Raw genomic sequence first — 23,683 nt, 5'->3', positions numbered from 1 at the left:
AATGGAGTAATTGTTGGGATGCCACGGAGGAAAACTCCGTGTTGCCTAGACCACGGCCTTGCCCAACACAAGTTATAAATTCGGGCACCGCCGGGAATCGAACCCGAGACCCCAGGATTACAAGGCGAGCGTTCGAATCGCTAGACCACCGTGGGGAGTACAGATCAAAAATTGTCGGTCCAAAATTAACCCTACTTTACATATTCAACTTCGTAAAAAGATTGTCCATTCTGTGCAACACTGGAAATTGTATAAAATGTCGGTGTCTTGGGCTGTGAAATGTTTGTTAATGTTTTGAGTGTTTAACTTAAAATCTCTCTCGTTCCGTATCATGTTTGGCTGTCGGCTTTTCAAGGAGTCTTCTCCACGAAGAAAATTGTCTGTGTACGGTCTGCACTGTGATTATATCTTCTGAAGTATATACAGGGTGTCCCAAAAACATGTTTGCACAATGCTGGCGAATATAATTGTCGGTTGTATACATCTTTTTGGGACATCCGTACGTAACTGCAGTAATTTAACGTGTCGACCAATCACGATGTGAAGTAGCAAAGAAGACGTTTCGAAACTGATGTGACTCATAATGGGTTATGGAACATCGACTCAAAGTAGGGGAATGTTCAGCTATGCTGAGTCCGCGCCATTTAAACCATGCGCTATGCATACATATCTCTTCTTAACTTCATTAGGACTTGCTATTCCTCTGAGGATGCGGAATGGACCAGGAGACTAATTTCCTCCAAGAATTAATTTTGCCGTTTGTGTTGTGCTCCCCGCTAGAAGGGAAGTTCTGTCATATAATTTTATCGCTGGTACATTTCACTTAGAAGTACGAATCCTTGAAGATTTCTGTCTTCTGGGTTATTGCGCTGTGTAGTCTGGTCGATGTTAACCAACGTTTCAGAGGTCATACTGCCTCCGTCATCAGAGTATGAAGATTTCTGTCTTCTGGGTTGTTGCGCTGTGTAGTCTGGCCGATGTTAACCAACGTTTCAGAGGTCATACTGCCTCCGTCATCAGAGTATGAAGATTTCTGTCTTCTGGGTTGTTGCGCTGTGTCGACTGGTCGATATTAACGAACGCCCTGATGACGGAGGCAGTATGACCTCTGAAACGTTGGTTAACATCGACCAGACTACACAGCGCAATAACCCAGAAGACAGAAATCTTCATACTCACCGCTGTGAGAACCTCAAGTCTTACATACGAATCCTTGTTGTCTCGTTTTTCTCGTGTTGGAACCTCAAACTCCTTTGTCTTCCCTTCACATCTCGGTAGGGGAAACAGATGAAGGCAGCATGTTCATCCGAAACGTCGGTATGCAACTAGGAGAGTATACGGCGTGACAGCACAGGAGACCACAGCCTGGACATTTATTGAGTTGACCGCGTCTCCATTTGTCTTGGCACCGACATCTTGCTATCCCTACCGTGGAAAATAAGTGACGTGGTCGAGAAGGGAGAGAGGCTGGCAGCTTCGCTCGGTGTTGTACATATTAAACCGAGTGGATGCTGGCCTGTGGTGAGGACGAAATTAGACAAATGAATGTATAAGGAAAGAAACGCGAGCCAACAGCGGGTTTCCTTCCTTAGCCTTCGTCTGGCTGAAGTTCTGCAGTTCTTCCGACCTCAGAACATCTGTCAGCATGACGTTTCGGTGGCGTCAGAGTCTGTCCAATTTTCATTCAGAACTTTGCTCTTTGTGTTCAAAGAACGTTTACGGCGGCCTTGAACACAAGTTTAGATTCAACGTCCGAGAATTAATCTCGTATGCCATCGTCTCCTGTTGAAGAAAATGAAAGGCTCTAAATTTTATGTGGTCTTCGAAAAATGTGCAGCTTTTGTTGTCGTAAGTTCGGTTTGTAGAATGTAAAACAGCAGCATGGGGGCCAGTGAGAACTCTCCAGTCATCTTTACGTTTGATCTCTGCGTGACCTCTAAAGATTATAAAAATTGAAATCTGATTTACGTCTGTCGTATTATCAGCTGTTTCGTATAGGTATGAGTTTTTGTCCCTCGTCACGTAGACTGATGACTCAAGAGAATATTTTGAAGTTGGAAGAGATGAAATAACAAAACACTGGAGACGCATTTCACGATGAAGAGTTTCATAATTTGTAATCTACGTAAAGTACGATTAGGGTGACAAAATCTAGGCGGGTGAGATGGGCGGATTATGTATCACGCTACCCGAATAGTGGACGAAAATTCTAAAGAGAAGATACCTCTTATAGAGACTAGGAGTAAAAGGGATGATAATATTAAAACGGATCTAAAATATGCTGGAATAGTTTAGGATAGGATCTGACTGGCTCTTGTGGATACGGTAATGAATCTTCAGGTTTCGTCAGGGACGGAGAAGATCATAACTCCCTGTGCGACTGTCAGCTTCTTAAAAGGACCCTGGTCCATGGATTTAGTGAAGAAAGGCATCGTAAATTATTCTCTAGAGCTTCCTGTTGTTTTAATGTCCTATTAATAACTTGGCATTAGATGCGTTTCCGTAGAACCACACACACACACAGTGGGTTGATATTGCTCCCAGAACATTCTTCTGCTTAACTTACGCACCCTTTTTTGAAACTCCTCCACGAGACAGCAGGCAGCCTTGGTATTTTTGTTTGTATGACGTCACGTTACGCACATGTTTGTTTGAAATTAGTGTGTCTGTTAGTTTGGATGTATAGGTAAGAGTTAAACTTATCCTTGGGTTGTTAGTATGTGGACTTTATTATCGTACCCTTTAAATAGGGAGAGTTGGTACGTAAACTTTTCTCCCCTGGCAGCCAGATGGAAGGAAGGTAAAAATAATTTCCGTCTATTCCAATAAATTATATATTTTCTTTCTTTAAACATGTTCGTGTATGGTACTGTAGGCGCCGTTTCTCATAAGCTTAATGGATTTACGTAGAACCAAAAGTTCTTCGATTTGTTAGTGTTGTTGATACTTTCTCGTCTGTTCCTAGTCCATAAGGACTATCCTCTGTTATCGTGTTCACACTGAAGATGGTGGCAGTATGTCCTTCTGAAACGTTGGTGTAGAACAGAAAGGCCACAAGGCACAAAGGCGTAGAAGACAGTCATTTTCATAATATAATATAATGTCAATGTAATGACAGTCAGTGACACCCAATCTCCCGGAAATATTGTATAATTAAATAAACTTCAGACAGTGGCTGACTTAATATTCGTATTCCGAAGCAACCTTTTTCAAAAAGATTTAAGGAATCAATAATGCAATTACTTAAATGCGAATTAATTGTATTAAATTGCATTGCCAACATAATTTGTTCTGTCACCTTTAAAACAGAGAATAGGGGTCCGTGGCCTTTTGGAAGTGGAGCCGGGGGTGGGGGGACGTTATCAGTAGCCAGTTGTGAGTGTGAATATTACTACTACGGGAACAAGTTTCCATCGGAGTAAGCTAAATTTACCTTTTTGTTTTTTTTGTTTTTGGGACGCCGAGGTCGGACGGTTGTTCGACCGCTGCCACGCGGAGTCTGCGCGTCGCGAAGTGCGTTCTGTTGTCGCGCGGGCTAGCCGTCGCGGCGTGCGGTAAACGCAGTCAGAGCATAGTCGCTGTTCAGATGTTCCGTTCCCCGGAGATTCCTGTTTCACTGTGCGATGTGAATCGCGGATGAATTGTGTGCAGTTCGGCGGAAGTCGGCCTCGACACGTGTTCTTTGCACAGCTGTTTTTTTTTGTCCTTGATTAGTGTGTAGTAATTTATGTCAGGGTGTGTACAACAAAGTGATTAATTAATAGTTAATAGCCACCGAATATGAGGTTGGATGTACATGCTACGTTCTTGAACCATGCAGCTTCGTCGTTCTGAGTTTTGCCACGGAGAGGCAGAGGACATTCCTCGTGGTTCCTTGCGCCGGTCATCACCTGTACGTCTCGTTCATATGTGGACAGTTCAGACTTTTATCTCGCTGTCCACTTTGTCGTGTCGCTGCTGTTTTAAATAAAAATGTGGAAAACGTCTAAGGTCTTCACTTGCGTGTGTGTTCGTTCACGTGTTGGCCAAGTGTTTTGCGCTGTCGAAATCAACGATAAATGAATTTAGGTTAATTTGCGCTTGAAAAGTGTCGCTTAAGTTGTGTTATTTTCCCCCTGGAAGCTCCTGGATGATGTGACAAACGACTGTGTTTATTTCGTCGTCTTTGTATTATCAACTTGAAATCGTTGTCATCGTTACAGAAGCCGTATGCTAGGATAGATCTGTATTCCTGGGGCATAGAAGGCATGTTAATTGCGAGATTTATGGGGGAAAAAACACTACCTACACCGCGTTGTTGTTCTTGTGGTCATATCTGCAAGTGACAGTATATTAATTTACAATGATTATTGGGTTTTTTGGGCAGAAATAAGTGTCTATGAGTTAAGTATCACTACTGTAGGTGTCTTAACATCCGCTTGACGTTGAAATGTTCAGATTTCTTACGTTTCATTTGTCTCAGATTTGTATTTCAAGTTCCCTGGTGTATTTTAAGTCAATAGGTAATTAATTCGTTGTCTACATTCAGCACTGTGTTAAAGGCATTTGTAATTCCGTGTTTTCGGTAAGGTTTTGTGAAATATTTATGTCGAACCTAAAGGAACTATACTTGCAGGAGGAAAAGAATCGAACGTTTTGGGGTTGTCTGATTTAACAAATTTATGAACGCTTGGTTGCCATATTGAAACATGCGTACTTCATTTTACAGTAGTTAGCTAAACATTCATTCTATATTCATTTATAGAGGACGCCTTCCAACGTTTGGACAGGTTACATTTAATGATTAATTGAAAACTGTAAACACACGGTCGATTTTGTGTTCACGTGTCTTTAGTATGGGTGGAAATTGAACTATTTTCCACGCTGTGTACTTTCACTATGATATAACTGGATAAAGCCACGGTGGTCTAGCGGTTAGAACGCTGGCCTTGTAATCCTGGGGTCTCGGGTTCGATTCCTGGCGGTGCCCAAATTTATAACTTGTGTTGGGCAAGGCCGTAGTTTAGGCAACACGGAGTTCTTCCTTTGTGGCATCCCAACAATTACTCCATTCACACACAAGAAGGCAATGGCAAACCACTTCTGGATCATCTGCCAAGAACGTATATGAACAGGTCCCAGTCCGAGAAAAGGATGGAAGGATCCTGTTCATATGGACCTGTCGTCAGACAGAACACTAAATAAATAAATAATATAAAATAAATAACTGGATAAATGCGTGAATGGGGGACTGTGTGTGCTGATAGGTGACGTGTAATTTAAGGTAGAGTATTGTAGATGCGTCATATTGTGAATTAATAGTATTAAAATATTTAAATATTTAAAAATAACCGTCAATCACAATAAGATAGGGAACATAATATGATATTTTAATCTTTTAATCATTTAATTTTATTGTGATTGACGGTTATTTTTAAATATTTAAATATTTTAATATTAAGGTAGAGTGTTTATGAACTGTTGGCTTACTGTTAATGCGTTCTTCCCATTCAGATATTAATGGGATATGGCATGATACAAATTTGCCGCACAACGCTGTTTCCAATTTATGTTAAATTCCGTTGTCAGGCGCGATTACCGTCAGTCCATTTTTGAGTCCCACTTGGTGAACCTTGTTTCTGGGAAGCATCTAGTTCCAATTAGAACATCAGAGAATGGGTCTGTTATAGCGATGGAGCTGTTTCGTTCTAAATTCTGCTGGGAAATTCTGTTTCTATGCAGCCAAGTTTGCATGTATCAGGTCTTATTTCGGAGACTACACGGGAAGTTGAGTCATGGCAGAAGAAGTGTGCCCGCGTCTCACAGCGAAGATCAGACGAGTAATGTAACCAGAACATTAGTTCTTGCTAGAATTGTTACTGGCTGAGTGTTTTTCTTGGTAGGCCTGTCGTGATTTCGATTATGGGTTAGAGATAAGACAAGTTTCTAAATGCGACAAATTGTGGTTTTCATAATTCGTATTCGGATCTACATGGTTTATATAAGTGGTTTTCAACCTGGGATACGCGTACACCCGGGGGTACGCGAAGACATCTTAGGGGGTCACGTGAAATTTAAAAAAAATATTTTATTATAAACACTGAATAATCAGTAATGTAATTTATTTAATTTATTTTAGATGTAGATTATATACTATATATAACTTGAATTATACACCAACAACTTTGGGGGTAGAACCTGGGGTACGCGAAGACATCTTAGGGGTCACGTGAAATTTAAAAAAAATATTTTATTATAAACACTGAATAATCAGTAATGTAATTTATTTAATTTATTTTAGATGTAGATTATATACTATATATAACTTGAATTATACACCAACAACTTTGGGGGTAGAACCTGGGGTACGCGAAGACATCTTAGGGGTCACGTGAAATTTAAAAAAAATTATTTTATGATAAACATTGAATAATCAGTAATGTAATTTATTTAATTTATTTTAGATGTAGATTATATACTATGTATAACTTGAATTATACACCAACAATTTTGGGGGTACAAAGTTGAAGAGAAATTATATCTGGGGGTACGCGAACAAAAAAGGTTGAATACCACTGGTTTATATCACAGGTGACAAATTGGTGTAGATACGTTTACAAGTTATAAGAATCATGTATCACCCACAGAGCGGGTATTACTATTCTCGAAGTCATTTACTATACGGAATAGTGCATGTTTATGAATTGTATTTAATTTTCTGTTCTCGAGCAGACAGTTACTCACCTGGCGTAATGCACAGGCCTTTACGATTACAGTGTTTTTTTTTCAGGCACATGAGTGCAACATACTCTCTGGCTTAGCCGTTCCTCGCCGTGTATGTCTTTATCGTTGCAATTGATGAGAACGTTCTCCGTTTATATCCTTCGTCTAGAGAGTGGAGAATCATGTACCTTGTTTAGAAGTATATCTTGTTCTCTTGTGTATGACGATAAAATGATGTACATGCAGTTTATAGGACGCTAACAAGTGTAGTTTTTCAGTTAATGTTCCGTTGTCTCGAATGACATTGGTATGATATATCCCTATAAATGGTGGTGTTATTGTGATATCATAGCGCCGTGTTTAAAATGAATGCTGTTATGTTGATAAGGAAATGTAGTTCGTGATAATACGGAGCTTTACAAAGTTATGTTAGAGTAAACATTGACTGACCATGAATTTCTCGAGAAGAATTCGGCTGCATGGAAGTACAGTTATCGTAAAATAATTTCTTACGAACCCGACACGAAGTTGATGGGGATTGGCAGGAAGCGAGTTGCCACTGTTAGTGTAAGCGTCTACGAAATAGAGTAGACCTAATTTGAATTCGTCCAGCTTCACGTGATAGGGTTCCAATTAAATCTATACACGCCGCACGGAGTTTCAGTGAATTGTGTTGTATATTTGCCTACATTTAAAGTTGGTGGTGTTTTGGAATAGTGATCACTTTCGATGAAATGAAATTGGTGATGACGCCCATTATGGTTTCACCGAAGTGGCGCGTGTTCAGAATCAGCGTGACACAGACCTGGCGTTGCCGTCAGTGATATAACAGAGTTCGCCGATCCCCTCCCTCCACCATAAGGTGTGATAATGGATCATCGTAGTCTGAATTGTATCGGGCGGGTTTCCAGCCAGCAGCACAGCAACGGAGTGGATGCCACTGACACCAGCAGTAGCAAGCGACGTCCTCACAGCTGGCACAGTTCCACCCAGACGCTGAGTCGCGTCGGTACGTATTTATGCGTCGCCCATCCGCCCGCATCCTTCAAACTTTTCTGCATTTCGAGGATACTTCCCTTCTTTCTATTAAAGTATCTTTGTCGTCCTTTTCTGACTTCAGAAGAAGATTCCACGAATGTGAGATATCAGGTTTTCACGACGACGAACACGAAGATGGCTGCCTTCTGTGATGTTTCTCCGCGTTGTCTGGCAAATACTGACCGACTTCCTGATGATGAAGGCAGTGAGCATCTTTGAAACGTTGGTCTAAGACAGTGGTATTCAACCCTTTTTATTAGCGTACCCCCAGATATAATTTCTCTTCAACTTTGTACCCCCAAAGTTGTTGGTGTATAATTCAAGTTATACGTAGTATATAATCTACATCTAAAATAAATTAAATAAATTACATTACTGATTATTCAGTGTTTATCATAAAATCTTTTTTTTTTTTAAATTTCACGTACCCCCTAAGATGTCTTCGCGTACCCCCAGATATAATTTCTCTTCAACTTTGTACCCCCAAAGTTGTTGGTGTATAATTCATGTTATACATAGTATATAATCTACATCTAAAATAAATTAAATAAATTACATTACTGATTATTCAGTGTTTATCATAAAATCTTTTTTTTTTTTAAATTTCACGTACCCCCTAAGATGTCTTCGCGTACCCCCAGATATAATTTCTCTTAAACTATGTACCCCCAAAGTTGTTGGTGTATAATTAAAGTTATACATAGTATATAATCTACATCTAAAATAAATTAAATAAATTAAATTACTGATTATTCAGGGTTTATCATAAAATCTTTTTTTTTTAAAATTTCACGTACCCCCTAAGATGTCTTCGCGTACCCCCAGATATAATTTCTCTTAAACTATGTACCCCCAAAGTTGTTGGTGTATAATTAAAGTTATACATAGTATATAATCTACATCTAAAATAAATTAAATAAATTAAATTACTGATTATTCAGGGTTTATCATAAAATCTTTTTTTTTTAAAATTTCACGTACCCCCTAAGATGTCTTCGCGTACCCCCAGATATAATTTCTCTTAAACTATGTACCCCCAAAGTTGTTGGTGTATAATTCAAGTTATACATAGTATATAATCTACATCTAAAATAAATTAAATAAATTACATTACTGATTATTCAGGGTTTATCATAAAATAATATATATATTTTTTTTAAATTTCACGTACCCCTTAGCGTACCCCTGGGGGTACGCGTACCCCAGGTTGAATACCATTGGTCTAAGAGAGTACGCGACTCAACATCCCATAAGGTAGCCATCTTCAACACCAAAGAACGAGTTTATTTTGAAAACGGTTTATTAATAAGTCGATTTCTTTACCGTGAATCCCGCCAAGTGCCATTTCGAAGATGAAGACGTAAGTGAGACCGTGGCATGGCACCCGCTGGCTGACAACCTCAGCGGCGGCGAAACATGAGTTTGATGGAATAATGCTTGGTAGTGAGAAGCTTGAGGTCCCACAACAGTGACACTTTGTCCGTCGCGTATTCTACTAAGGCTTTTCAAACTTTGCGTGGAGACGCCGGCGTTTTGACCCCCATGGTCCGTGACGCGGGCAGAAACGAAGATTTTTTTCTTAACTCTTTGGGTATTATTTCCCTTCGTCAAAATTTGCCTGAAATTTTATAAAATTAAAGAAGTTTACGTATTCGGCGTTAAAGACCGATTACAGAATTGAAGTTATTTCAAAATATACACGCTGTTTGTGTTCTATTTATTTTTAGGCGGATGTGTCGATTTAGGGTTTTTTTTCGACCAAAATTTGATATGCATTTTTCATATCCTCCCCCCCCCCCCTGCGTGCTTCTGGTCTCACCAATCTTATTCCCATTCTGCAGTATAACACATCAGAACCCTATATTAAATGACGTTAATGTCAACCCTGCATCACATGTTATGACGGCCATCAAATTGGTGGAAATTAAACAATTATTGCGGCAAGACTGTAGTGGCATGATATTCACACTAAATCTCGTGAAAATCCATCATTGATTCTTAATGTATTACGGATGGAGACACGTGATTATGAATACGACTCGTTTTCGGTACGAAAAGAAATGGGCTGATAAGATTCATAGTTTGTATATAAAATTATCATTTTCTACCGTCCTTTATGAACCAGTGTTACCACTGTGAGTGCTCTGACTTCTTGTAAAATGAAACCTCTGTTTTTCTTCGGGTTGTAAATCTGGTCTTGCGTTCTGTAGCAAGTTAATTCCCGATCTGCGATCATTAACAGCCAGGCAGACAGGCACGGTTGTTCTACTTCTTCTAACTTATGGCTTTTCTCTCTCCTTCATTAGTGAGACAGTCGCTTATCGGGCTTGCCTTTCCTTTATTAGCAGTCTTAATTTCAAACTGTTTCGCCCTAATTAGATGCACTGAAACTGAACAGCAGAATTTGTTCTCATTATCCAAGCGACGTTTGAAGGACACGCGAATGTTGCACAGTTTTGTTATAATCTGCGACGAACACAAGTGTAGCACGTTGGATAATAATGACATCACAAGATTAGCTGACTCTTAAGTACGAGGTGCGATCGGAAAGTTTCCAGACTTCGCCTATAAAAACCCGTACACTTATCTCAGGTATTAAATTCATCCATCACCCTCGAAGTAGTTCCCCTGGGAGTGAACACAACGATCCCAGCGCCGCTGCCAAGCCTGGAAGCATCCCTGGAAATCTTTCTTTGTCAGCCTGTCAAGCACCATCTGCGATTCTGCCTGAATCTCTTCTATCGTCTCAAATCTCCTTCCCTTTAGCTGAATTTTCATCTTTGGGAAGAGGAAGAAGTCACACGCAGCTTAGGAAGGAAGTTGGGGTCGGTTCTTGCAAGATCTTTGAGCTCCTGACAAACGAGAAGTCGATTCTGCTTCTGGTCCTCAGACAGGATGCGTCGCATGTGGAGTTCTTCCTTTAGAATCAGCTGACAGGTCCCATAGCCTATCCCAACAATGTCGCACAAGTCGTTGATGGTACGACGTCGATCTTCGTGAATGGCCTGCCGAATCTTCGTAACATTTTCGGGCGTTGTGTTCGAAGATGGTCGTCCAGAACGCTCGTCATCATCGACAGAGGTTCGGCCATTTTTAAAACGTGAATGCCACACAAAAGTTTGTGCACGACCCATTGCGGACTCCCCAAATGCTTGCTTTAGCATTTCATAGGTTTCCGTAGCCGTTTTGGCGAGTCTTTGGCAAGAGATTCAGGCAGAATCGCGGATGGTGCTTGACAGGCTGACAAAGAAAGATTTCCAGGGATGCTTCCAGGCTTGGCAGCGGCGCTGGGATCGTTGTGTTCACTCCCAGGGGAACTACTTCGAGGGTGATGGATGAATTTAATACCTGAGATAAGTGTACGGGTTTTTATACGCGCAGTCTTGAAACCTTCCGATCGCACCTCGTATGTTGTAACAAATTGGGAAATGTACGCAAGTCGTTGGCGCATTCGCGTGTTGTATTTGTCTCTGCAGCTTTTCAACTGAGTTTTTTTTTTATTTCGATGAATATGTGGCAAGAATCTTTGGAGATGAGCTCGGAAACGCTTGTAAGTATTCGTTATTATTGTCGGGTTTTGATAAAAATTCGAATGTGTATTGATGAATATATGAAATATCATGAAAACATGCCTTGCAGTTGGGCCTGAAAAGAGCAAACTGTGTTATTTCGGCGAAGTGGAATGAACAGTATGGGTCATTTAAGGAATAGACACAATTTTGCGGTCCATAGCAAGCCGTTTGAAAACATGTCATACTACAAGTACCTAGGAACCTGACAAAGTGCATTAAAAATGAGGAGTGTAGAAAATTACATAACGAGGAACTTGGTGATTTGTACCGTAACCGAAGGCGGTTAATTCAAAATGGTTAGAATTTTTAAATTAAACCTCTTCGAATGCGGCCATTTAGATTAATGCAGAGATTGTAGAATAATGTTAAAATTGTAAAATTCTCAAGTTGGATTAAACTGGTTCAGAATAGATCAAGTTTGAACCTGTTTAGTGACAGAAGTGTTGAGGCTTCGTAGTCGTTCGTCAGTGTACGCCATAATGTTTGAGGTCACCTTATTTAATTACTTGAACTTTACGTGTGTTGCACTACCGAGGTCTGTCTTATGCGCGTCTCTGTATTCAGATAACACTAATAATGTTATCACCGCATTATCTCTGCAGAATTATTTTATAAATTAAAATCGAGTTATTTCGTTGTGTACTATGAGAATTTCCACTCAGTACAATAATCGATACGCTCATAATTTCGCCTCTTCAGCTCAAATTCCTGCTCCATACGCATTCCACAAACGTGGAAGACTCAGAGGAATTATAGAGTGGCGTAGCATAATTTCTGAGTGACGTATTTGGAGGGATATTTGAGGCACTGCCCCGGTATTTGCAGGGTGAGACTGATGAAAACCATGAACATTCTGAGGCATGATAATGTCTTGGCTGAAATTTGAATCAGAGACCTCATGATACTTTATATTGAATTTTGTATTTATGTGTTATTAATTTTCGACTTCGGTTTAATATTTTATCTGTTAAAGATGTCAATATGCTATGATACCTGATTTATGTAGTGCGTTCAGTTAGCAACGAGGGTGTGACACACTCGCAGTTATTTCCTGTAATGTCTGATCTTTGTCGTGTTCTATTCACCGTTGACCAAAATGTCTATTTATTGCTTGTATTAATCTGTTTAGGATTTTATGTTTTCAGGGCGGTGAGTCCGAAGATTTATGTCTTCTGGGTTGTTGCGCCGTGTTGGCTGGTAGAAGTTCACCCTGATTATGGAGGTAACAAGGACCTCCGAAACGTCGGTAAACTTCTACCAGACTTCACGGCGCAACAACCCAGAAGACAGCCATCTCTTAATCTGTTATTTGCAAATAGAAACCCAGACATCTGAAGCCGCTCACACCACAGATATTACACCACAAAGCGTTACTTGTATTTTACATTGATAAAACAAGTTTGCACGATGTGTTTTATGTGGAATGTGTGTTGACTTATTTAATTTTGGAAGCGTTTTTTTTTTTGCTCGTAAGGCGGGGGGATCCTTGATGGTGAGATGTAGCGGAAGAGACTGTGCACTCTGTCTAATGTTCTGAAGCTATAAATAATATATTCATCACTGTGCCACTAACAGCCTCGCTGATACCTGCTGTGAACACACGCAGGAAGTGGCTCTTAGTTTGCCCGGAACACTCAGCACACACGAAGCAGGATGGTTTTCAAAACAACACGCGAGAGTATGTTCTGTGATTGTGTTCACGAGCCGCTGAAAACACTTATAATAACCTAACAGCGCTGTTTGTACGGTAATATGAGGTTAGGGTGTCGTATTTGTATGTCCGTCACCCTATTAGGTTTTAATCGAAATGACATATTTTCATGAAAATCCGGATAACGTTAGAAAGGGAAAGGTTATTTAATTTGACCTTGAGGGGAATTTTTGTGTCTGGAAGCAGTACATTTTATCACAAACTCTTAGTATTTTAGAAAATATTCCGTAACAGTTGTCTAACAAGAATGATGGGAATTTTTTTTTTATTTTTAAAACTACTCAGTAACTACGTAGACCCATCGAACCTGAAGATGAGCACAAGCATCCGAAACACGTAGTTCGGTAAACACTTAGAACGTGTGAGTAAAAAGTGGCAGGTGAAGGAACATCGAATATCTGTTCGAAATTGGCCAAACACCCAGTTGATAGTCTGAAAAATTTCGTCCGTTTTACCAGATTCAATGAAAACGTGATTATGTCGACAAATAAGATTAACTAACTGGTGTGAGCTTTGTCAAAACGCGCAGAGAAAATATCTTTTAATTCTTTTTTTTGCGTGTCTTAATACTGACTATGGTTCTGGTGACGGTGGTGATCTGCCAGCACTTTCTCTGTTCCTGATCTATTCCGAGGTCGGTCGCCATGAAATGCATTCAGTAGTATTGGCTGACCGACCTATTGTCGCATGGAGTAGAATTCTGCCGGGGCGTTATAGTACAAGTGCCTGATGCAGATCATTGTCCTCCGTCTGCTGTTCCGATGCCTTGCTATTGTGTCAGGGCATTGGAGATCACCAGAGATTGATTATTCGACGACGACAAACGTATCTGCGTCACGCACGCATGGGCCGAGGGGCGCCGTCTTCAGTCTCTGGACTGGACTGGACCGCATATACCTTTTTTCACGTCTGGTTTCCCGACTAAAATTCTGAACGCATTTCTCTGTCTCCTCATGCCCTGTCCGCCTCACCCTTCATGGTTTTATCGTCCTTGTGGTATTTGGTGGTGAGTACATATTATGAAGCAGATTTCCCTGTCCTTGTTTTACTTAAAGCTGTAACTGCACTGGGTTATATCAGTGCCTCACACCCGATGTAACGAACAGAAGTCGTCGTATGTAGACGGATTGCCATTGAAGTGTCCCTGGGACGAGTTGCTGTACGTATTTGGGACAGGGGTCTGTCATAATACTATTCTGACGAGTCATCGCATCTTTACCCAAAGAACTACGAAGGAGAAAGTTTGTACTTCTTCAACACCGAGCACTGTTCTCTGAAACTTTACTAATGAAAGGCACAGATTGGATGTGGGACCGACAGTCTTGAAAACTTTGAGAAGTATCGAAAAAAAAAAAAAGTAAGAAAGTAAGTTCAGCTGAACACTCGCGTACTCCCAGAGCGGCTCTCTGTTACCGAGATTGACTATGTAAAGAGAGAGGAAATTTTATATTGACATTTTCAAACTTTTCCCCCCTATCCACCTTCGGTGGAAAGTACCCCTGTTTGCCCCCCCGAGATCTGCACCCCAGAAAGTGAGGTGAAAACGACTTGAAAGTGTTAGTGTATTCTGAGAAGGCGTGAAATGGAAACTGTAACCTCGTCGTAAATGCCTTTTGTAGGGCTTCGTAATGCAGGCGTGTCGCCCTACTTTTATGTTCTCCTAGTAAAATTATAAAGTAAATAAGGACACTGTCGCCGACCAGATTTCAAAGCCCGAAAGCGGGATTTCTGCCCATGATTTAATTGTAGGACAATACAGGTCCTACAATATACAACGGAATGATCAGTAATTCATATAAATAAGGAAAATAATTACGAATCTGCCATTTGAAGTTGTGTATCCAACAAGCTCATTTCAATGGAGTAAGTTATTTACGAAACGACCCCACTCGGTACAACAGGCATGTGAAACTCGGGATCTAAGGACTGCTTAAAAAAGAGGCGACCGATCCCAGGGTCATTACGTGGGTGGGGAATATCACGACCGCCAATTTCTACCAAATCCAGGCTTGAATTCTTCTTTCCTGTTTTTCTCACACTCACACAAAAGTGAATTTAATTTCATTGCACTTTATTCAATTGAAGCTTAAAAGATCTTCACGCAAATAGCTGTTTGACATGCATTTGAAATTTAAACTGTATCAAAATTGGGGAATTTGTGCAGCACATCGTGCCAGCCCTTATGGGATTTATGGTGGGCAAAGTGGCACTGGGGCAGGTTTTTCTTCGATGACGTCATTCTGTTTTTTCCCCTGTCAATATCAATGCTCCGCTGCTCCATATTCACTCTCGTATCACCTGACATCGGACAAAAACTTCCCACAATACCACTTTGGCAAAAAAAAAATTATATTGACCAAGGCCTGAACTGTGGCACGTCCGTATACAAGACTAATGTTTTCATGCTAAACTCGCCACACTTTACCGTTCTTGTATGCAGTTACAGATTTGCGCACGCAGCAGGTGGGTTTTAAATTTGCTACCAGAGCAGCCGAAACAAGGTGATCTTCCCATTAATTATCATGACTAAATTCTTCCTTACCCGAGGCAGGAGAGACTGTGCCTGACAATGTTGTTACGTCGTGTTACAGGAGCCCGGAGGATGGACGGTCTGCGAGCATTGGACGTGATGGCGCTGCTCCAGGAGCGCATTGCTGTTCTAACCGGCGGTAGGGACCGGCGTGGCGGTCCGGTGCTCTCATTCCCCGCCACCCCGCGTCGCGAGCGAGCCAAACCCGACGACTACCGCCGTCTGCTGCAGTACCTGCTTGCCATACCCTGGTGAGTAGGACGTCCTGGCGCACAAGTTGGACGGAAATCTTACGCGACTTGGCGAATCCGTTCTGCCGTGGAAACGTGTACTGCTCGACAAGCCCATAGTCGATTCAGACCGCCTTTCATGGAACACAGGGCCACTGCCGTGTTTATAAGAGCCTGACGCTTGTGTTTATACCGAGGCCAAGTCCGATGTCATGTGTAACATTTCGTTAATTTCATAGCTTCTACGGTAAGTTGTTAACAGACCGGCACAAGGCTGAATATACAGGGTGTACCATTTACAACGCAACGCAACAAGTCATGTACTACGATATAAAAGTGAAATTTGAAGTATGCCCACCCCGTGTAATAGACCCTCCTAACCTCCCCGATAATACTCGAGTTAAGATCACTGACGTTTGATCATATGATCTTTAGATAACCTCTTTATGCAAATCATACGATAATATCGAAAGGCTTTGAATATAATGGGAGACACCATTAATGAATTGGATTCATTGAGTTCTTTTATCCGTTACACTTATTGATTACGGTATGAGTTCTTCTCAGCAGACCGATCGAATGATACGTTCAGATTTTCGAGAGCTGATTTTGATATCGATGTTCAGAGCGTAACTGAACCTTTCATGATGTTCTCGTCCGACTAACCTGTGATCTGTGTCGTCAGGCAGATAAATCCGTAAGACACAGACTACGCGTTCCACTGACGTTCTTAGTCACAGCCTTCTTATTCCGGTTTGCCAGGAGGGACTGAATACAACCTGGAAAACTCAGTCATTCATGTGAATCCCGCCCACACCTTCACTCACTAGTTCTTTAAGATATCTCTTTTTAATATTATCCTCCATCTGCTGTCATGTACTCAACTGAACTTTTCCTTAAGGTTTACGGACTAAAATTCTGCATTTATTTCTCATCCCGCCCATCTCAGCCTTTTTGACTTTATCGTACTGGTAATACGAATTTTGAAAAACTGTCATTTAGCGTTAGGTTTGAATATTCTCATCACCCCGCTCTCAAACACTCTCAATCTCATGATTTTTTTCCCCATCCACACTGCACAACGGATTAAATGGTGGTTTTATAAAACACCCTTTAGAGAAACGAGTACTGAAGTTATTAGTTTTTTTTTTCTTCCAATTGGAATCCACAAGATTTAATTTTTCATTTACTCGCTCCATATTTTCCCCAGATGTTGGCGTGCTCATTCTCGCATTTGAACGTCTCTTCGGTCTCCGTAATATGTCATCTCGTTGAAACCACGCCTTCGTTTGTCACGCAGAATACCTCTGATGGCTGCAGTGTTACTATGCCGTGCGGGTCTGCACAACCAAAACCATGTCTGAGGCGTCTTTGTGCCTTACTGCCATGTTTGTGTTATGTGTACACATTATGCATAGAAAGCTGCCCTTTGAATGGCTTCATATTGCTTCCAACGTTTCATTTGACCTCCCACTCCACCACAATTGGCGTTGGTTGTGAATCGCTGTCATTTAGTTTTATTGGTCACTGGAGGAACGAAATACAGGCACAATTAGTAAAGCCCCCCCCCCCCCCCCCGCTCATTTAACAAATGTCCCTGTGTCTGTTACCCACAGTTTATAGAAATTTAAAGTTTATGTTAATTTTGAATAATTTGCTTATTATATTGGTTATGTCCACTGGGCGTTTTATACCACATAGAATTTGTCTTGTTTGGTGATTTTAAAATCAGCAGAGCTAAACTTGCACCGGAATCTCTTAGCAGCAGGGGAAATGTAATTAAAGTTGAAAGCAGCTTTGTTTGGTTGTCTGCGTAACAAAATTCCAAGCTACATAAACGTTTTCTGTGTAGATTTTGTTTCATATCTGCCTGTATATTGAACTGAAATGGTTTATTAACTCACATTACATTACGGTATTCCAGACGTAGCAATGAATCGAGGCCTACTGACTGCAGTGTCGTAAAAGTGTCACGTGTTTAAAGTAACGCTGAATTGGGGATTTTGTATTAGATGGATAAGAGTTAAACAAAAAATTGCTCAAAAACTTCCGGTGTAAACCCCCCACCCCAGTGACAATATAGATGCTGGTATGTTATGGCTGGATATTAACGTTTCAGAGGAACATACTGCCTCCTTATTCAGGGCTAAAATGAGAAATGTTTAGAAGATTATTTTTTTAAAAATAGGTATATGGAGTAACCACGAGAGTAAGAAAGACTGCTTTTTTTCAGTGTTAGCCGGGCTGACACGGTTAACACGAACGCGTCTCCGATGTGCAATTCATTTGTGCTCTGTCGTTTGCCGAATGCACTTGTGGAGAAAATGGCGAGTAGAATTTTTATGTGGGGCCCAACGTTGAAACATTTGGTGACTCCTACTTTATTGGACCATCAGCGTCCTGTTCGGTTTTTACATGCCCTGTGTTCCCATGGGAACCTCTGTGGTGCACCCGTTGGCGTAATGTTATAAAGAGACAGCCTTCTGAAGCCATGCTGCTGCAAAATTGGGTTATTTATGTTGCAGTAGCCTCTAATTACAAGTTGTTAAGGGTTCGTTTGCTTTATAACGTCGAATAAATTCGAAAATCTAAAGTACTTGTAAAACATGGGAGAAAAATCTCCCCCCCCCCCTTTCAGAATGGGACTGGTCTGCTTCGAAGTGACAGCGGGCCTACAACCTTCGCGAAAAATAGCTCATCGCCCTGATGATGGAAGCATCAAGTATCTCTGAAACGCTGATAAACTTCTGCCATATTACACGGCGATACAACCCAGAAGACAGCCATCTTCGGACTCACCGCTGGGAAAACCTCAAACCCTGTACAGAAATTAATTTATTCATCCTGGATATCAGAAACTTTGGTTTGTGTTTTCAAGTAGTTAAGACCCGCATTAAACCGAATGTTGACAAGAGTTCTTATACTCAGTTATAAGTTTAATTTAAAATTGTGTATAGGTTGAGTGTAATAGGGATTTTAAGCTTTTTATTTCAGTCAAAACGTTGATTTGAATTTTTTTTTTTTTTAGATTGTCACATTTTCCGTATAATATTACGATAAATTAAAAATTAATAAATTATCTTATTATTAAGAACATTTGAGTGCCACCTCGGTGCATAATTTTTCAGTTCATGATGTAGAATTATGTCATTGCATGAAACGCGAACCTTAGAAACGTCATAGTTGTGGTTGTGGGGGGTATCTTTCAGACCAGTTCGAATGTGAGGTGTGGTACTGACTAACTTGTCTTAATTTTTTTTCTCATTATTTTTGTGGGAATGCCGTTATTAAACCTTGAACTAGGCCACGATCACCTTCAAAATCCTTACAGTATATTTAGGTTCTGTGATTGGTCCAGTGTTAAGCTGATCACAGGCTGCTTGCAGCGAATATTTTGTTAACATTATTTAGTACTAGAAGATTCGCGAAAGCAAATTTAGATTTCAGCTGACTCAGAGGAGTCTCCTGTGATCGTGATGACAGATTCATCGGCGCCTGGGTCCGGATGCTGTGTTACACAGTAGCTCAGGGTTGCGGGTCTGCTTGAAAGAGAGACGTTAGGAAGAAAACAGCTGACTGGAATCTGGCGAGGGTAGTAGAATGCGACAAGGGGTCAGGGTAATGAGCTTGAGCGACACATGAGCGGAAACGGTCTGATCGAGGCGCAGAGAAAAGATGCCTTTTTCCTCTTCGTATCCGTGAACATGCTCAGAAATGAATTCCGAGACCCGGTTAAGATTCTGCATTGAGCGGAAGGGTTGGCGTCGTAAACAATCGAAGGGTGGGATCGACGGGAGGCCACTCCTCGAGGTGGAACTGAGCCCTCGAGTTAGTCTAAAGCTCCGAACTCATTTCCAAAATCATCTCAAAGCTTTGAAAGTTGTGAAGTTCCCGGTCGTAATTATTGACGGAGGTTTCTATAAGCCACGCTTCTGTCTTAAGGTTACTATTTTCCTTCGTTGGGCACAGCGTATAATAGTAAACCCCAGTTCGCTGTTTAACATTTATTGTCAGTGCGTTTTAGTACTCCGGTTGTCACACTTTTCCTTCCTTTGGGATCAGGGATCCCTCAGTGAGCGAAGTCCCTAGGCTGCTGGCTGGATGACCCGTGTTTTGACTTCCTGTAGAGTAGTCACGCGAGTTTCGTGCCTCGCCCAGGGCGTGTGTGCGCTCAGGGACCTCTGAATCACTTCCCACTTCCAACATTTTTTCTTCTTCGCAGGAATATTTAACCATCCTGTATACTGCAGTCGTACCAGGCACCAAAGCTGTAGGAACTACGCATTTCATGTACTACGAGCATGTTCGGTGCGTATTTGAATCTGTGTATTTGTTGCCTGCTCATTGTGAACACGGCGGCTGGTTCAAGTTAATGTTAGATGTAATTTCGTGTTGTGCATTTCCGTGTTTCGCACATGGGTGGTGCTCCGTTGCGTTACGAGGTGCGATCGGAAAGTTTCCAGACTGCGCGTATAGAAACCCGTACACTTATCTCAGGTATTAAATTCATCCATCACCCTCGAAGTAGTTCCCCTGGGAGTGAACACAACGATCCCAGCGCCGCTGCCAAGCCTGGAAGCATCCCTGGAAATCTTTCTTTGTCAGCCTGTCAAGCACCATCTGCGATTCTGCCTGAATCTCTTCTATCGTCTCAAATCTCCTTCCCTTTAGCTGAATTTTCATCTTTGGGAAGAGGAAGAAGTCACACGGAGCTTAGAAAGGAAGTTGGGGTCGGTTCTTGCAAGATCTTTGAGCTCCTGACAAACGAGAAGTCGATTCTGCTTCTGGTCCTCAGACAGGATGCGTCGCATGTGGAGTTCTTCCTTTAGAATCAGCTGACAGGTCCCATAGCCTATCCCAACAATGTCGCACAAGTCGTTGATGGTACGACGTCGATCTTCGTGAATGGCCTGCCGAATCTTCGTAACATTTTCGGGCGTTGTGCTCGAAGATGGTCGTCCAGAACGCTCGTCATCATCGACAGAGGTTCGGCCATTTTTAAAACGTGAATGCCACACAAAAGTTTGTGCACGACCCATTGCGGACTCCCCAAATGCTTGCTTTAGCATTTCATAGGTTTCCGTAGCCGTTTTGGCGAGTCTTTGGCAAAATTTGATGCACACGCCATTCCGAAATCGCAGGAGGGTCGGTGTAATGCACTACCAAAACGCCCGTAACTAAGAAACAAATGCTAATTCGATGATGCCGGCTGGCACACTGATTCACTATGAATGTAGGCCGCACCCCCTAGCGGCAGAAGCTCGTACTACATCCGGTTCGCCCTGTATTGACACAGTCTTGAAACTTTCCGATCGCACCTCGTAACTTAGCTGCTCCAGCACTCCGGGACTTTTCTCCTTTGTTGTGGCTGTAATGTACGTTAGCTGGGGATTGAATTTGTACCGCTAGACTAATTTTCTTTGTAGTGAAATATTTTCGTACTTCAGCTGTTACTGGGGAAACACAACGTGTTCCATATTGTGTTAGTAGATATTCACAGGCCTCGCTTCAGATCTCTGCCGAGTATTTTGAGTATTCACGGCTCCTGTCTGTTTTCTTGTAGAGCATAAAATCCCGTTGCACGCGCTAGGATTTTAAAATGAGACTAATCAAATACGAAAGTCGATCTTTACAAGGCGATAGATAGACTCTCAGCTGGTTAAGACATTCCTGACCTCTGTTAAATCCGAGGGTAGATTACCGTGTTTGTAATAAACCGGATCCTTTTATAATCTGTTTAAATCCAGCCCAACACCCTCTCATCTCTGGTTCTTTAATATCCATTTTAATATTATACTCATATTTACGCCTACATCTCTTAAGTGCGCCGCCAGAACCAACCAGACCACTAACTCGGCCCCTTTCAGGGCCCTTATCCATACAACTAAACTCACCTTTCTTTCTCTACTTTCTCTCCCACTCTCGCCCACGTGCTACCATTGGTCCACTCCCATACCTGCTCCCATTGGCTCGGGGCAGGCTACACCTTTCACTTCCCTGCCTATAAATCCAACTCCTCACACCCTATTGGCATATTCATCGCCCTGATGACGGAGGCAGTATGACCTCTGAAACGTTGGTTAACATCGACCAGACTACACAGCGCAATAACCCAGAAGACAGAAATCTTCATACTCACCGCTGTGAGAACCTCAAGTCTTACATCTCTTAAGTAGTCTGTTACTGTCACGTTTTCCACCCGACGAACATCGAACCGAATGCTTTTACATTGCTTCCAGGTAAGAAATCAAAGAGTCTGCTCTATAAATCTGAATTTGTCCCAGATTTATTACGCGGCGCATCGGTAGGTCTGACCTCGGGTGCAGTTCTGCAGTCCCGCTGATTTATGTTGCTTGTGGGCTAACACTAAATTGAGTCCTTTTGTGGTCAACGGTGTGTCCCTGTGAATTTTCCTGTCCATAAATAAGTAGCTTCACAATTACGATGCTCAATTGGATACTCATATATCAGAATTATCATTACCACGAATTAACTCCTGGTTTGTTCCACATTATCAGAGGGAAGTTGGTATCTTTTTATACCTTTCGGCATGATCTAGTGTTCAGGTATTGTGTTAAAATGTTAGTGATTCTCTTTGATATATTTAATTATTTCTGATTCAATAATCAGCGATGTTATGAAATAGGTGTGTATATATTAAAAGTTGTAGGGGATTTTCCCTCTGTGAATAACAGATTTCATGGAACAGAATTTTTATTGAGAAGCTGCTAGTGGGTCAGTTGGCCAAGAAATTCCACACATTCTCTGGAACCTCGAAGATTTCTTATCGTGTTCATGTGAGTCCTCTACTTTTCCTTCACCTTTAACGATCAGGAATAAAATCATGATGACACCTGACGACAGCGAAAACACAAGTTCAGTGCCTGTTGTCTGTTCACATGTTTCACTGCATGTGGGCTGCCCCACTGCAAGGAGTGCCCCGTAAGACCAAGAGTGTTTCCCTAACACTGGATGCCATATTTGTTGAAGAGGGGAAACAGATATGCGTATAAGGGGAGAAGCGAATGACCTTGGAAAGACATCCGTTGCAACTGCAGCCCGGAAGCTAAACCAACTCACATGTTTGACGTTAACTGTAATTTTTTTCTTTCCGGAACGGAAGCGAACGAATGAGGAGAAGAATTTTGATAGGTGGAATGGATCGATGCAGTTCGTGTGGAGACGGTAACCATTTTACTAAACGCATTGCAGTCGGTGAAGCCCCAGTTCACCATTTCTCACTCCTCTACATGCGGTCAGACCCTACGTTCCGCCCAATATGGCCTCTCGTAGAATGTACATTACACTTAAACAGATTGCACCGTTTTACGTCTTTATTGAAGGGATTACTCTTTACCGAGTTCTCTGCCCGATTATCGGCGTCGCCGTTAAAGGTTGAAGAATCGAAGAATATTCTTCACGTCTTGTGGCTAGAGCACAAACATTCACCGTCACACTTCTTGAAAAGATATGCCCCGTCCGGGTATCTTGTGGTTTAAATTTTGGATGTCGATGTTTGTCTTCTGGGTTGTAACACCGTGTAGATATCAGCCCTTAAGATGAAGGCAGCTTGTCCCTCCGAAACGCTGGCGTCTACCTACAAGCCCACACGCCGTTACAGAGAAGGGGATCAACGTTGACATTTTTATTGCCATGACAACTTCAGATCTCATAAATTTCGGGTGTTTGTAGTTCGTAGTGATCCGGACACCACTGTCAGTGCAGACTGGGTTGCGGGGTTCGATTCCCAGCTAATGTACTCATAGTTCTGTTCATTACACATCCAGAATTACTCTTCCGATCGTCCATCCTCAACAGTGTGTGTGTAGGAGCCTTTGCTTCCGGAGTAAAGGCGACCAGAGCGTAAAGCTGACCACTCATCCTCGTCTAATGCTGAGGT

General features: G+C 41.7%; 1 protein-coding gene across 8 annotated transcripts in view; it reads left to right on the top strand.

Annotated features, from left to right (window-relative positions):
• The window catches only part of trio (trio Rho guanine nucleotide exchange factor), a 323,028-nt gene that overhangs the window by 70,597 nt on the left and 228,748 nt on the right, over positions 1-23,683 (top strand). For 3 of the 8 annotated variants that reach the window (XM_087346225.1, XM_087346223.1, XM_087346222.1), the window contains exons 1-2: positions 6,835-7,711; positions 15,615-15,804. In XM_087346225.1, the coding sequence (XP_087202351.1) occupies positions 7,573-7,711; positions 15,615-15,804 (329 nt within the window). In that variant the 5' untranslated portion in view covers positions 6,835-7,572. Of the gene's footprint in view, positions 1-6,830; positions 7,712-15,614; positions 15,805-23,683 lie in introns of those variants that run through there. The other 5 variants (XM_087346227.1, XM_087346226.1, XM_087346224.1 and 2 more) reach the window with 3 other exon arrangements.

Source organism: Zootermopsis nevadensis, unplaced genomic scaffold (assembly GCF_977971745.1).
Source record: "Zootermopsis nevadensis isolate Lab colony 2312 unplaced genomic scaffold, Znev_1.0 Znev_ptg000010l, whole genome shotgun sequence".
Taxonomy (NCBI): Eukaryota; Metazoa; Arthropoda; class Insecta; order Blattodea; family Termopsidae; genus Zootermopsis; species Zootermopsis nevadensis.
The sequence above is the reverse complement of the archived record's forward strand: the minus strand, read 5'-3'. Positions and strand labels throughout refer to the sequence as shown.